The sequence below is a fragment of the Euleptes europaea genome, chromosome 7 (genome assembly GCF_029931775.1).
Source record: "Euleptes europaea isolate rEulEur1 chromosome 7, rEulEur1.hap1, whole genome shotgun sequence".
Taxonomy (NCBI): Eukaryota; Metazoa; Chordata; class Lepidosauria; order Squamata; family Sphaerodactylidae; genus Euleptes; species Euleptes europaea.
In genome coordinates, this window is record NC_079318.1 from 75,946,687 (window position 1) to 75,960,516 (window position 13,830).

Sequence of the window (13,830 nt, forward strand, 5' to 3'; positions counted from 1 at the left end):
AATTTGTAAATGGCCTGCACCCTGCCACTCCACTGAGCAAAGTCTGAAGCCTTCCCCCAGCTTAAGTGGCTCTTCCTCTAAAGGAAACATCTAGTTTGGAGGGAACACTCCTTAGGCTGGAAGAAGTTCCTCTACCTTACAGCACCAATTGAGTTTGAAATGTAAATATTATGCCTTGATTATATTACATTGCATTCTGCAAAAATCAGAATTTAAAAAAAGATTAGACAAAGAGAAGGTGATTAGCTCATGGGTCATGCAGTAAATCTGAGGGGATCTGAACCCAGGTCCTAATCAAACACACCATACCTGCTCTATTACTGGCACTAAACTCACCCAAATTCATTATCATAGGCTGATATGGAAAGAGACTGGCAGAGGGGTGGTCTGCCTCACAATTGAGGCTTAAGCCTCTCCAGAGCTTTTTCAATTTCCTTGACTCCAGGTAGACCACTGAGTAAAAAAGCCTGATGGTCCACCAAGCTTGGCATGCTTCCCAAGAGCTGCCTGCACCTTCTAGGGTCAGTATTGTGCCACCCACGCAGATCTGGGAAGGGTGAGGTAATGTTCTACACATAATTAGTGACATAATAAAATTAAGGGAGTTAATCCTTTTAAACAGATGTATAAATATGCAGAGAGGGAAGGTGGCATGGCATAGCCCGATCTCGTCAGATCTTAGAAGATGAGCAGGATCAGTACTTGGAAGGGAGACCTCCAGGGAATGGCAAATCACTTCTGCTTCTAACTTGCTTTGAAAGCCCCTTGCTGGGGTCACCATAAGTTAGCTGCAACTTGACGGCACTTTACCCACACAGACACACAAATACGCAGACACAGCCGGCATAAGTCTTTCGGCTTCTACTGCCCCCTGGTTTTGTGTGACATCCTGAATGGTATAAAGAGCCTGCCCTATGCAGTCCAGTATCATCCCATCCCTAAATTTAAACCAAATCCAAGCCTTGCTATCTGAGATCCTGTGAAACTGGACAGGTCAGGGATTAAAGCTACAACCACAGGCATGGACATCAGCAGCTCTACAACTGAGCTTCTTTCCCCACACAAAAAAAAGACGAGTCTTACCTGAGTCAGTCCGATGTGACCACACATTGCTCTGGACACAGGCCCATCCTGACCTCCCTGCACAATGACATCTTGGAAGAAGTTACTAGAAGATGAAAGTCAAAAAACAAAGTTAGGACTGAAGACAACCATGTTTTAAGTGCTGCTTGGGCACTGCAGGCAAAACCAGATTCCTAAAAAATGGGCGGGAGGTGGGGGGGAAGCATTTCCACACCTGATATTGCACACAACTGCAGGGGCACTAGCATACAATCAGCATTTTCTAAAGCAGGTGAGGGATGTGTAGGCAACACGCCTTCATCTTTCAGTGCCCACATATGGGAACCCTGTTCATACTTGGATGCATTAAGACACGAAGCTGAGAAAGAAAGAGATTGGGGAAAACATGACTGCCTAGGTATGTGGGGACGAAGGATGAAAGAATGACACATGGAGGCCATGAGACAGGAGGAGCTGTCTGTGGTTGGCAGAAAGGAAGTGCAATAAGAGGTCTGAACTCTGAGTGTAGACCAGGAAAAAAGCCAAGGGGATCAGACTATTATGTGCTAATCAAAGAAGTGCCAACCAGCTCTGTACTGTGAACCAAATTTGAATGCCAAAGCTACAAAGATCTGCAGCATCACTAATCTAAATCAAAATAATTTGCCACACACATAACCACCCAGCTAGATCAGACCATTTTGCTGCTGACAGTAACCAACTAGGTACCTCCAAAAAGTTCAAACAGGGCATGAAGGAAATTGTCTCTCCTATCCTGTCCCCTTTTCTCACTGGAAATGTGCTCTAGTTAGACCCTGGATCACCTGGGCTGACATTTTTCTGCACCCTCTAGAACTTTATGATTTGAAACAGGGCAACCAGAAATTGTTTGCAGTATTTTGAATGCAATTCCATCACAGCTTTATACAACAGCATGATAGTATCAGCCGTTATATCTTCCAGTGCTAATAAATGCAAGCACAGACTTTACCTCTAGCTACAGCCAAACTTCAAGATGACACTTCAGTTGATTTATCTACGGCAACCTAAAAATTCCTTCCCTAGTCATTTGCCACCACATTAAGCATACATGTGAAGTTAGGATTTTGCGCCCTTATGTGCATTACTTTATACCCATTTACACTGAATCACATTTGCAACAAAACCATTTTGTTAGGAGCATGTTAGCTAGAAGAGTTCAAAACTGTTTCTGGAAGCACAAGATCAACTGGTTTCAGTGGTGGGAAAAAATGACAGTCCCCCCACCCATTTTCTTCTGGGACTAAGCCAATGCGAAAATCTTTCATCAACAAGTGCTCTTCTTTAAAGAAAAGATGGGCCATACATTGAATTGTTTCACACACCATCTTCTAAAGAAGATAATCCTGTCTAATCATTTGTAATTAAGGTAGCATCGCTATCAACTTGATCCAAGATTTGTTCATGGTGCATCTTGGCTCCATTTATTGTTATAAAATGTAGATACTATCTCTCCACAAACTTGCTTGAGTCAGCTCAGTGTAAGAGCAAATACAACAAAACCATAAAAACCACCACCACGTATGAGTTTCTAGTCTTTCCACTTGGCATTTAATCCCTTGCACTTGAAGAACATTTTGGCAATTTGGTGCCCAGATCTTCTGCGAATTCTGCAAAAGCAGAAGGGAAGGGAAAGAAGAGGAAAACATAACTGCCTGAACTTATTTTATTTATATCCTGCTGTCCAGATAAGAACGGCCTGCTTAAGTAGCTCATATTAATCAGGGGAGACAGACACCTGCCTTTAGGGTTACAAACCTAAGAGGCAAGGTACACCAGGGGAGAAGGGAGGAAACAATACTGTATGGCCAACACAAGACAGAGCACCATACTCAGCCAGCTGAGTGTAATGTTATCCTAGCCAACCACATTAGCAGACAAGGATGAAATTCACTATAACACAGCCCTGCCAATTAGAGCAAAGGTTCACATAGCCCAGTATCCTATTTCTACCATCAGCCAGGCAAACGCTTCTGGGAAGCCCACATATAGGCCATGAGCAACAACAGCTTACTCCTTTTGAACTGGTCTTCACAGGGATGCCACCTCTAATAGCTGCAAACCCTAGACAGTACAATCTTTTATGCCACCAGGGCTCATGGGCACAGAAGCTACCAATGCTTACTCTCAAGGGATGAAGTGATTTCTGCAAAGCGAGCAGAGCATTCCAAGTATACTTGCCTGGACGTTCTGTTTAGCATACCCTGAAAGTGTTAAATCCTGTATTGTAGAATGGAACGAAAGCCCAGAGGAGAGACTCAAATTTATAGATCAGGGCATAATTCCTACATAAGCTGTTAACATTACCAGAGGCTTCTCATTCCACTCTGCTCAATGTGCCTTGGCAACAAATTAATATCGCTGAACAGGACTGGCCAGTACAATCAAATCAATAGACTGCCACACTGGCTTACTCTTTAATGAAAACTCAAAGCCCTCAAGCAAGAGAAGTCAATAGCACTTCAATATCATGTTCCTCTAGACTGAGAACACATAGACCCCTGAGAAGGAGGTGGTCATCCCCATCACAGTTAAGCACAAAGGATGGGTTATCAAGAGAGGGATCAATGGTTCAGGGATACAACCACAGTCAAAGTGCACCCTATAGTCTTCTTGGTTCCTCTAAGGACAGCAGCCAGGATTGGGAAAGACCAAGATGTCATCTTCAAACGGACAGACACAACCCTTTCCTAGGGATATGGGATGGTCTGTCTTGACACCCACAGGAGCTGGCATTCTAGAGAAGCCGTAAGAATCGAGGCATCTGGATTTTCATCCTATCCTCTTTGGGTGATCTCATTAAGCAGCAAAAACTAAGGAGCTCTACTGGGCCGGCTGTAATTCCTCCTAAAGCAGCAGATAATTCTGCCTTTTGCTTGTATCTGTAGGAATGATATCACTACTCTTTTTCTTGCTGAGTTTGCAGGTTAACCGAGAGTTCAAGTGCTTTTCAACTGTCAACAAACACTGCAGCTTAGAGCTACTCTCATATTAGGCAGTTAGTTGAAACAGTTACAGAAAAGTTAAGATTGCTTTTTAACGAAGGTTAAGAGTTGAGATTGGTCTTCTTATCTTACTATATCAGATGTACCTCCTATTCACCTGCTGATTGGCTTATTTGCACTGATGTTGCTTATCTCATCTTTATATCTAAATATCTGATTAGTTATAACTAAACACATGATTATAACAGGTCAGATTTAGAGAAAGATAAGATTGATATTTTCCTATAAATATGCACTCCTGTGACAAGCAAATCAGATTTCTTTAGTTAGAAGTCTCAGAATAAGAATAGGTGAGATCACTAGGCGAGACCTCTTGGGTAGCTTGAGTGTTTTGATAATCCCTAGAAGAAGTGAGACAAAAGCTGAAACTTGGTTTGCATTGAAAAACTCTTACTAGCTATAATATAATTAAGCAATGCTAGGAACTTTGATAATTCTAGCATTTATCTTTACAGAAATTGTAGGGATAACTTTTTCATCCCTGTATTTTTTCTGACCTGCTCAATAAAAAATTTCCTTTCTCAATAAGAAGAGTTGGTTTTTATATACCGACTTTCTCTGCCACTTAAGGGAGAATCAAACCGGCTTACAAACACCTTCCCCTCCCCACAACAGACACCCTGTGAGGTAGGTGAGGCTGAGAGAGAATGACTAGCCCAAGGTCACCCAGCTGGCTTCGTGTGTAGGAGGAGGAAACAAATCCAGTTCAGCAGATCAGCCTCCGCCGCTCAAGTGGAGGAGCCGGGCATCAAACCCGGTTCTCCAGATCAGACTCCACTGCTCCAAACCACCGCTCTTAACCACTACACCACGCTGGCTCTTTTAAAAGATAAAAGTTCTACAGGTGTTCTGATTGGCTGGTTAATAGGCCAGAGAACCAAACTCTACCCCCTTACTCTTCTGTATTATGAGAGTTAAAGGTTGTAAATCACCTCTAATTGATAAATCCTGGAGAACGAAGGAAGGAAAGAAGGGGAAGGGAGGCCAGCCAATATAATGCCATCTCTGTTTACGGCCTCTCCTAGTAGACTTTATTCCACTGATAAACTTTCCACAGGATTTCCTCCAGGATGGATGCAGGTCATGGGGAGCTGTGGAGTCACTTGATGTGCTCAAGGCACACCAGTTGCTTTCCAATCTCCCAAAAGCAAGCAGTCACAAGGCACAGAACTGATGAAACAGTGAACTAGGGAACTTCCAAAGCGACTCCAGCAATGAACCTTTTGTCTCCAATTTGGGATCTTAAGTTTGTAAATAAGCACAGAGAAAACAACAGGGGCAGCTGACTGTTAGAAGCAGGATGGCCTGGGGGGAGCTGCTCTTCCCCACGCTGGCAAACAGGCGGTTTTCGACACAGATCATTAGTGGGGTACTGTTTTTTGGCTGCGGACAGGCACGGCAAGAGGGTCTTTCTCGCAGAGCGGCACGGCCAGCCTCCTACTTGAATATGGCAAATAGGGTCTTGCTTAGTGCAAATAGATCTGCACCGGTGCCACAGGAGTCCAACGGGATGTCCATGCTGCACGACGGTAGAAAAATGCAAACAGTTTACACAGGCTTGAGGAGAAACATCTCTCAGCAAGATATTCAATGGTTCTTCCAATTTTAAAATTCCAATGTGGAGAGAATTGTGCCCATGAAGCTACTTGTCAGACGGCTAGTCCAGCACTGTCTGGCTCAACTGGTAGGATGCATCTCATAACTAGGTCACATCCTAAACTGAAGTGGGTCATACAAGCTGCAGCACTTTTTTTTTGTTTAAACAGAGATAAAGGGAATGATGAAGAAGAAGAAGAGCTGGTTTTTATACCCCACTTTTCTCCACCTTTAAGGAGTCACAAAGCAGCTCACAATTGCCTTCCCTTCCCCTCCCCACAACAGACATCTTTTGAGGTAGGTGAGGCTGAGAGAGTTCTGAGAGAACTGTGACTGGCCCAAGGTCACCCAGCTGGCTTCATGTGGAGGAGTGGGGAAACAAACCCGGTTCTCCGGATTGGAGTCCACCACTCTTAACCACTACACCACGCTGGCTCTCAAGGAGGGGAACAGAAAGTAGCATGACTTGAGGCTAGAAATCCCTAACAGCTCAGCACCTCTTCACCAAACTATTATTTCCCATGATTGTTTGGGGAGAAACCATGTCTGTTAATTGCCTTCATGCTAGTTTAAATTAAATTTGTCTAGTAAGGATTATGTCCATCTGGCAAAGTCTTTAAGGTGCCTCTTTTCCCAAAACATATTTTGATAAATTAAATATCCTGATTTTCTTCCCAAGGGAGACCCAAATGGATTGCATCACTCCCCCTCCTCCGTTTTACCTTCACAACAACCCTGTGAGATAGGTTGTATGATGTAAAATTATTGGACATTTTGAAGCAGTAAAAAAAAGAAAAAAAGAAGACGCCCCCCCACCCCCAAAGGGAAACTTAGAAAAACTGAAATATTTACTCTCCTAATGAAGATAAACTACCGGTAATTTGCTGCTTGAATATAAAATGTATCGTGTATAATTTAGTTATATTTATTGAATTTTAAAATGTTCCACAAACAGATTTGCAAATAAACCCTACCCAACGCTAAAGAGAGAATGAGTTGCAATATATTAGCCCATTTCATTCAAAATAAAATAAAAAATATTTCATAATTATCAGTGCTCCTGAAAATTACCAAACTTTTGCACTGGAAAGACTGATAGTCCTACTTTGGAGGGGAAAGTGGGGGATAGTTTTCTTTCCCCCACTGTGAACTTTTCTATTTCCCCACCCCACCCCACCCAGGGTAGGTTAGGTTGAGAGTGTTTGACTGGCCCAAGATCACTGCGGAGATAGGATTCAAACCTGGGTCTCTCAAGATTCTAGCCGGGCCCACTAACCACTATGCACACTGGCTCTCAATAATCTTGCTTATTTTGCCTCAGGACTGAATACAGACCTGCTATCAAAGATTGTTTCAGCCGGAGTTCCTAAAGATGGAACCTGGAACTTTCTGCATGCAAACGGTGAGCTCTCTCATTGAGCTGTGACCCATGACCTCTACCATCAATTTTGTACACGGACGTTTTAAACTGCTTTGAGGTATGCATTATATGACTGCCAAAATTGGATATAAATTATGTAAATAAATGAAACAAAGCAAAGCTGTCAAACGAACAAGCTGATTAACATAAATATACACTATGTTAAGTAAAGGTCAAGCTTAAATGGAAGAAGCTGACTCAGCACTTTCAAAGATTGATCAGCTTAAGCAGCCATCAAGTTGATGGAGAACCAACATGCCAATTTATAGCCACGGAGTCCTAAGGAGGTCTCAGAAAAGCTTAACAGATGCAGAGAATTTTAAGGAAGTCTTCTGAGGAGAGGAAACAACATAGAAGCTATTCTAGTGACCAGCAGCAAGGAACAAAGTGCATCTTGGAGCAGAGAGAAAAATAATGGCAGATTAGAGAATACAGTTTCAAATGTAGGCAAAAAGAGTCACAACCAAGATGTGCCTTCAAATGCTGACGTCAAAGCAAAAATTTCAAATAATCTTGGAAAACAGTCTAAGCAAATGACTCCAAGGTGGGAGTAAATATCATAAAAGACTGGTACACAGATTTGAATGGAAGCGTCAAGGAAGGCATTTTTTAAACGAATAGAGTAGGGATGTAGCTTTAATATCCAAAAAATTAGTTTTACTGTCTCTGAACCTATCAGCAATTGGCACTAATAATCACCCTCCATGAGTCTTCCTAATAGATTCAATCATTTGCTACAATCACTCTGTGGAGAAGTACTTTTCTCAGTCCTGAACTTAGTCCATCCATTTCAACAGACTGGTTCTTTTATTAACAGAGGACGTCTATCTCAGTGGTCCCAAACATAGTACCCATGGGCATCATGAGCCCCTCCAATGTGTTTTCTGGTGCCCGCTTGCTTCTTCCCCAAAGCAAAGAGCAAATCCTAACTTTCCTCCACTTCACTGGAGTAGGAGGAGACCATCCGGCATTCCCTCTGTGTCTGCAGGGAGTGCCAATTTGGAAACATCTGCCTCCACTGTGGAACCTCTGAACAATTTTGTGATTGGATCTCCATGGCAGCCATTCTGTTCTGGTGCTCAATATCTGTTCTCAACTTTCCAAAATTCCTCTTTCAGACAGACCTCTATGTGGTGCTCTTACTCACAAGAAGAACAGATGGCTTTACTCATGAGCAACTGGTGGTTGCCGTGTGATGCTGCGCTCAAGGATAAATATTCTGAAGCTGGCATTAGCAAATTTTACCAATTTTGGGGTCTGAATACCCTCCCCCCCAATTTAAGGCTTTAGCTGCTAAAATTTTGTCTATGTTTGGGACAACGTATGTGTGTGAATAGCTCTTCTCAGTAATGAACGTTAATAAATCAAAAGCACATTCTCAGCGCACAAAGACACACCTGAAAAGCATACTCAAAATTGCTACCGCACAGACTTTGACTACAGATTTTGATGCAGTAGTTCAGAGCAAGGGGTGTCAATTATCAAAGGCTGTTAAGTAAAAGAAAACACTGTAAGAGTGTTACTGTTTTAAGCATGTTTGTATTTTAAGTAAAAAATAATAGTATCATTAATTGGCTTTGCCTGTGTCTTGTATCTCAAGTTTCTATATCCTGCAACCTACAACTGGAGGCCTGTCAGCCAAGAAATTCACAAATCATCTTCAAATCTTGGTTGTGAAACACTCCTGAAGAAGCTGCAGTGTTACAGGAGATGCTTATTGCACACTCACACCTCTTATGAAGCAATGAGCCAGGTTACAACACACTTGATCCATTGCGTCAAATACAGGAGCTCACAAATGTCACGCTAAGGACTTCTCATTTAGCAAACACGATGCCCTTGCGACAGCCCTTTCCAAACCGCAGAGATGCAACCCAGCAGGACTGCAAGGAGGGTAGAGAGGGATACTGGAAGAAATAGGTTAGGCAGAAGTGCATTACTGGACAGGTGGAGCACAACAAACTTGAGGAGAGGATTTGGCAGGAGAGGGACAAAGAACATGAAGCATGGAAAGAGATGAATATTATATTTTAGGGGGATTTCAAGAAGTTCAAAGCGCCCAATGGGGTGGACTAATGCCAGGCTCCTGCAGACACAAGGACTTCAGCCGACACACTGCAACTTTTGCAGCATCCTGAAATGGCCCTCTGAAATCCTACTCCTGCAGAGTAGAGACATCAGGGAGCAGGATTGTAGGGGCCATTTTTGGCTATCACAGAACGGGAGAGCTACACAATCACCCTCCATGGGTGAAACTCCTTAAAGCTGGAGAAACATGCTGTTGGATCCACTCCACTGTGGGATGTGTGAAAGAAGTCTGACAAGTGTGTAAAGAACCTTGCAATTTTAATAAAAGCACCTATCATGAACTGATCTGCAAGGTAAGCGAGAATTACATGACCAACAAGTGAAGCCAAAATTCAATCCTCTCCAATTCCAAATTCTTGCAGCTAATCTTCAGAACTACACCCTATGCACATTTTTGGCACAAACGCATGGAAATAGAAGTTGGAAGCAGTGAAATCAATACATACCACATTTATTTTAAGTATTTATATACCGCTTTGGTATCTCAAAACAGTGAAGCAGGATTCGGATTTTTTAGAGCAGCATTTTCTGTAGCAAAGCACCATAAAAGGAAAGAGGTAAATAAGTACTTTTCCTTCTGCCCAAATTATCCTGCTCTTCACAACAGCAGCTCCAACAGATGCATATGGCAAATGGGAGGAAAGTCATGAAATTGTCAAGGAACTGCATGTTACTGTGGTTTGGCTCAAAAGATTTAAATTGCTTTTCTGGGAAATAGTATAGAAATCCCAGAAATTTACAACAGAATCATAAAGACAACCTGTAAATTGTTTCACATACTGATGAACATCAAGATGACAGAAGTAATGACTACTGGGGAATTAATGAACTTTAAGGCTGACAATGAGGAAATTGTTCAAGACTCTATTCCTTGGATCCATCATCAAACAAAAGGGAGACTGCAGCCAAGAAATCAGGAGACAGACTGGGAAAGGGCGCCATGAAGGAGCTAGAAAAGATTCTTAAGTGTAAAGATGTGTCACTGGCAACCAAGATCAAGTTAATTCATGCCATCATATTCCCTTTTACTATGTATGGGTCTGAAAGTTGGACAATGTAGAAAGCTGATAGGAAGTAGATTCCTTTGAAATGTGGTGTTGGAGTTTTATGGATACCGTGGACAGCCAATAAGACAAATCAAGCTTGAACTGTCCCTAGAAGCTAAAATGACTAAACTGAGGCTATTGTACTTTGATCACATTATGAGAAGACAAGACTCACTGGAAAAGGCAATTATGGTAGGAAAAGTTGAAGGCAGTAGGAAAAGAGGAAGACCCAACATGAGATGGATTGACTCTACAAAGGAAGCCACAGCCCTCAGTCTGCGAGACCTGAGAAAGGTTGTTAATGATAGGATGTTCTGGAGGACATTGATTCATAGTGTCACCATGAGTCGGAAGTGACTTGATGGCACTTAACACACACACTGGTATAGTGTGGAGTAGCACCACATTGGTGTAAATCCAGCAGACAGTGGCATCAGCATAGGGACCAGAAGTTAGGCAGTGCCAAGAGAAGACTGGCTTAGTAGATGTGCTAAACCCCCTTAGCTCATGACCGTCCAGCAAAAACCTGGCAATGCTCTGCTCCAAATCCTTACAGGTGCTCCACCTCTAGACGCCAAAGGTGAACTGAAGCCTCCAATTGAGGATGCAAAAATAATGCATTCCATACAGGTAACCAAGGGAGAGGAACCCACTGTTACAAACATCTCTATATATACTGTGTGTGTAAAGTGCAGTCAAGTTGCAGCCGACTTATGGCGACCCCTTTTTGGGGTTTTCATGGCAAGAGACTAACAGAGGTGGTTTGCCAGTGCTTTCCTCTGCACAGCAACCCTGGTATTCCTTGGTGGTCTCCAATCCAAATACTAACCAGGGCTTACCCTGCTTAGCTTCTGAGATCTGACGAGATCAGGCTAGCCTGGGCCATCCAGGTCAGGGCCTATACACACTGCACTTACCAATATGTGCACTGGCTCAACAACTGTTCTTTCTTCAACAGTTGTTATCAGTGTGCCCCACACAGGGCCCAGTATGTAGTACGTATATTACAATGGGGGGGGGGGAATTCCCTGAAAGCACACTGGCTGAGCATCGCCAGAATGTATATGCAATATCACGCTGGTGTGACTCCCACCTGCAAGAAGGGGAATCAAGAAGCAGAACCACATTTCCGGTGTTACCACCAGCCACTGCTCCTGTAGGCCAAACCTTCATGACATTTTGGTCTTGCAGGATCAAAACCACAGGGGCAGCTCACAACAAGCTGTCAAGAGAACCCCTACAAAGGATAACTAATTATAGGCACAACTACTACACTAACAAGTGAGTCTCAGCATGTGAAAAACACCAAGAAGGACGTATAGGAACTGGAAAAACATTTAACTGAACTATTTTGAAATTAGCATAAACATCAGATTTAATAAGCTCCTGTAACATAACTTACTAAGTACCTTTTTGTTCTAATTGAGCTCATGCTTGAACCAGAACTAGGCAGTTTTTGATTAGCCAATGGACAGATTTCTTTTAAATTTAACAGCAAATGTTCTGTATGAAACCAGAAGAGTTGGGTTTTTTATACCCCACTTTTTCTCTACCTTTAAGGAGTTTCAAAGCGGCTTACAATTGCCTTCCCTACAACAGACACTTTGTGAGGTAGGTGGGGCTGAGAGAGTTCTGAGAGAACTGTGACTGGCCCAAGCAGGCTTCATGTGTAGGAGCGGGGAAATACACCCAGTTGTCCAGATTAGTCAGCCGCTCTTACCCACTACACCACGTCAGCTCCAGAAGTGGTAGCTAGTCAAGATTTCAGTACTGAAGAGCTGACTGGGAAAGATCACAGGTAAGATCTGCAAACTATTAAAAAGCTGTACAAGCAATTAGACAGCTTTACCCAGCTGGTCTCCTTCATTCCCATCTTTTTAAAGAGTTTACGTGTTGTTCCCAAGCTATTCTAGGGGGTTACCGCACTTTGTATTCCCAGCGATGTATTAAGAGTTTGAAAATGTTGTAAAAAACATCGCTTTAAAAGGGTTTTTGGATACCACAGCTTATAAATGGCTGGAAGACGTCTCCACAGCTAAAGGGGCCAAAGTGTGAACAGTATTTTTTTATAACGTTTTCAAACTCTTAATACATCACTGGGAATTCAAGTGCGGTAACCCCTCTACTCTCCATCTTCACCAACCCAACACACACCTATTGTAAAGAATTACTGACCTACTTTACAGGACTGTTGTGAGGAATATATGGGGATATACATGAACACTGATCATCTTAGAAGTATTATTTAGAAGTATTGCAACATGCATAATGGAGAAGCCAAATTTCAAGGGGGACAGCACCTTTCCTGACCCTCCTCTACTTAAATTCAAAATCCCAGCCTGACACCACAGAATCTCCCTTTGCTTTGAACAGTACTGATAGCCTCCAACCTCCCCGCCACCGCCTCTTCATTGTATTGTAGCGGTAAACAGGGGTTCGTGGGGGAAATAGAGACCTGAACCGTTATTTCAAGAAAACAGTTTATTCTGGCAGCTGCGACCCAGAGGCCCTAATGGGCAGAAATCTGAGTCCCAATCATACTGAGGAAGGGATATTTATCCAAATTCAAGATATGACAGCCATACACATTCAGGGCATATCTGATTGTAACACAGACAGAGAGGCGGCAGTATAGTAACAGTTTCACCCAGTTCTTGTTATGGTTTACTGTAACCCTCCGTGACTCTTGCCCCAATTACCAGCACACAGAGATACCCTGCCCAGCAACAAGCTATTCCTTTGCTGTCCTAATGCATTTACAGAAAGGAAAAGAGATTATTACAAATTGCAAAATCAGTGGATCTTCCATAGTCAGGGGAAGTCTACCTTGCTGTCTCAGTATATTCAGGAGTATAGCTTGAGCTCTACCTAAACGTGCTTCCAAATCAGGTCGTGCCTGGAGTACAACAGGGAAAGACCACACCACTGAGCACGTGCAGAGTACCAGGCTGCACCCTCCCTCCCTACCAAACGCAGCACTGCAACGCTCGTCCTTCCCCCAGCCCTGCAGCAAAGCTCCACGAACAGAGGGCGTGGCTAAAGCCCCAGGAACTTGCCCCGCCCCACAGAACTCTGAGCGGCATCGCTACAGGTACATGACACATGAACAACTCCCGCACGGTTCTATGGTTCACGGTCTCAGGAACGCAGGGAAAGGCGCTCGGGCGGGCACGCCGCTGGCTCCCCCCCCCCCCGCTCCCTCCGGCTACCCACCCGGGCAGGCCCAGAGACCCCTCGAGGCGCCGGAAGGCTTCCTGCAGACCGAGGCTGAAAAGAACACCGCCCAGGTCGAAAACCACGAAGCGCCGCTTCGCTGCCATCGCCGCCCCGCGACCGGCCGACAGAACCTCCGCGCAGGAGACTGCCGCACTTCCCGCCGCGGGAAAACACCACACCACGAAGCCACGCCCCCATCCACTAGGCCACGCCCCTTACTCCAACCCCGCCGGGCGACGCTCCTCCCTACATATTGTTGAAGGCACGCCCCCTCGCCTCCTTCCCCAAATCTTCCGGGTCTTAGCGCCGCAGGGTTCAGACTCAATAAATGTTCTGTAGCGATATCGAGGAATATGAA

The 13,830-nt window shown here is 43.8% G+C and overlaps 1 protein-coding gene across 1 annotated transcript in view; it reads right to left on the reverse strand.

Moving 5' to 3' along the window:
- The window catches only part of EPHX2 (epoxide hydrolase 2), a 67,661-nt gene extending 54,085 nt beyond the window's left edge, over positions 1 to 13,576 (reverse strand). Inside the window, exons 1-2 of the mRNA XM_056853695.1 lie at positions 13,470 to 13,576; positions 1,084 to 1,168 (exon numbers count right to left, since the gene is read on the reverse strand). Coding sequence (XP_056709673.1) covers positions 1,084 to 1,168; positions 13,470 to 13,576 — 192 coding nt within the window. The remainder of the gene's footprint in view (positions 1 to 1,083; positions 1,169 to 13,469) is intronic.
- Between the last annotated feature and the right edge of the window lie 254 nt (positions 13,577 to 13,830).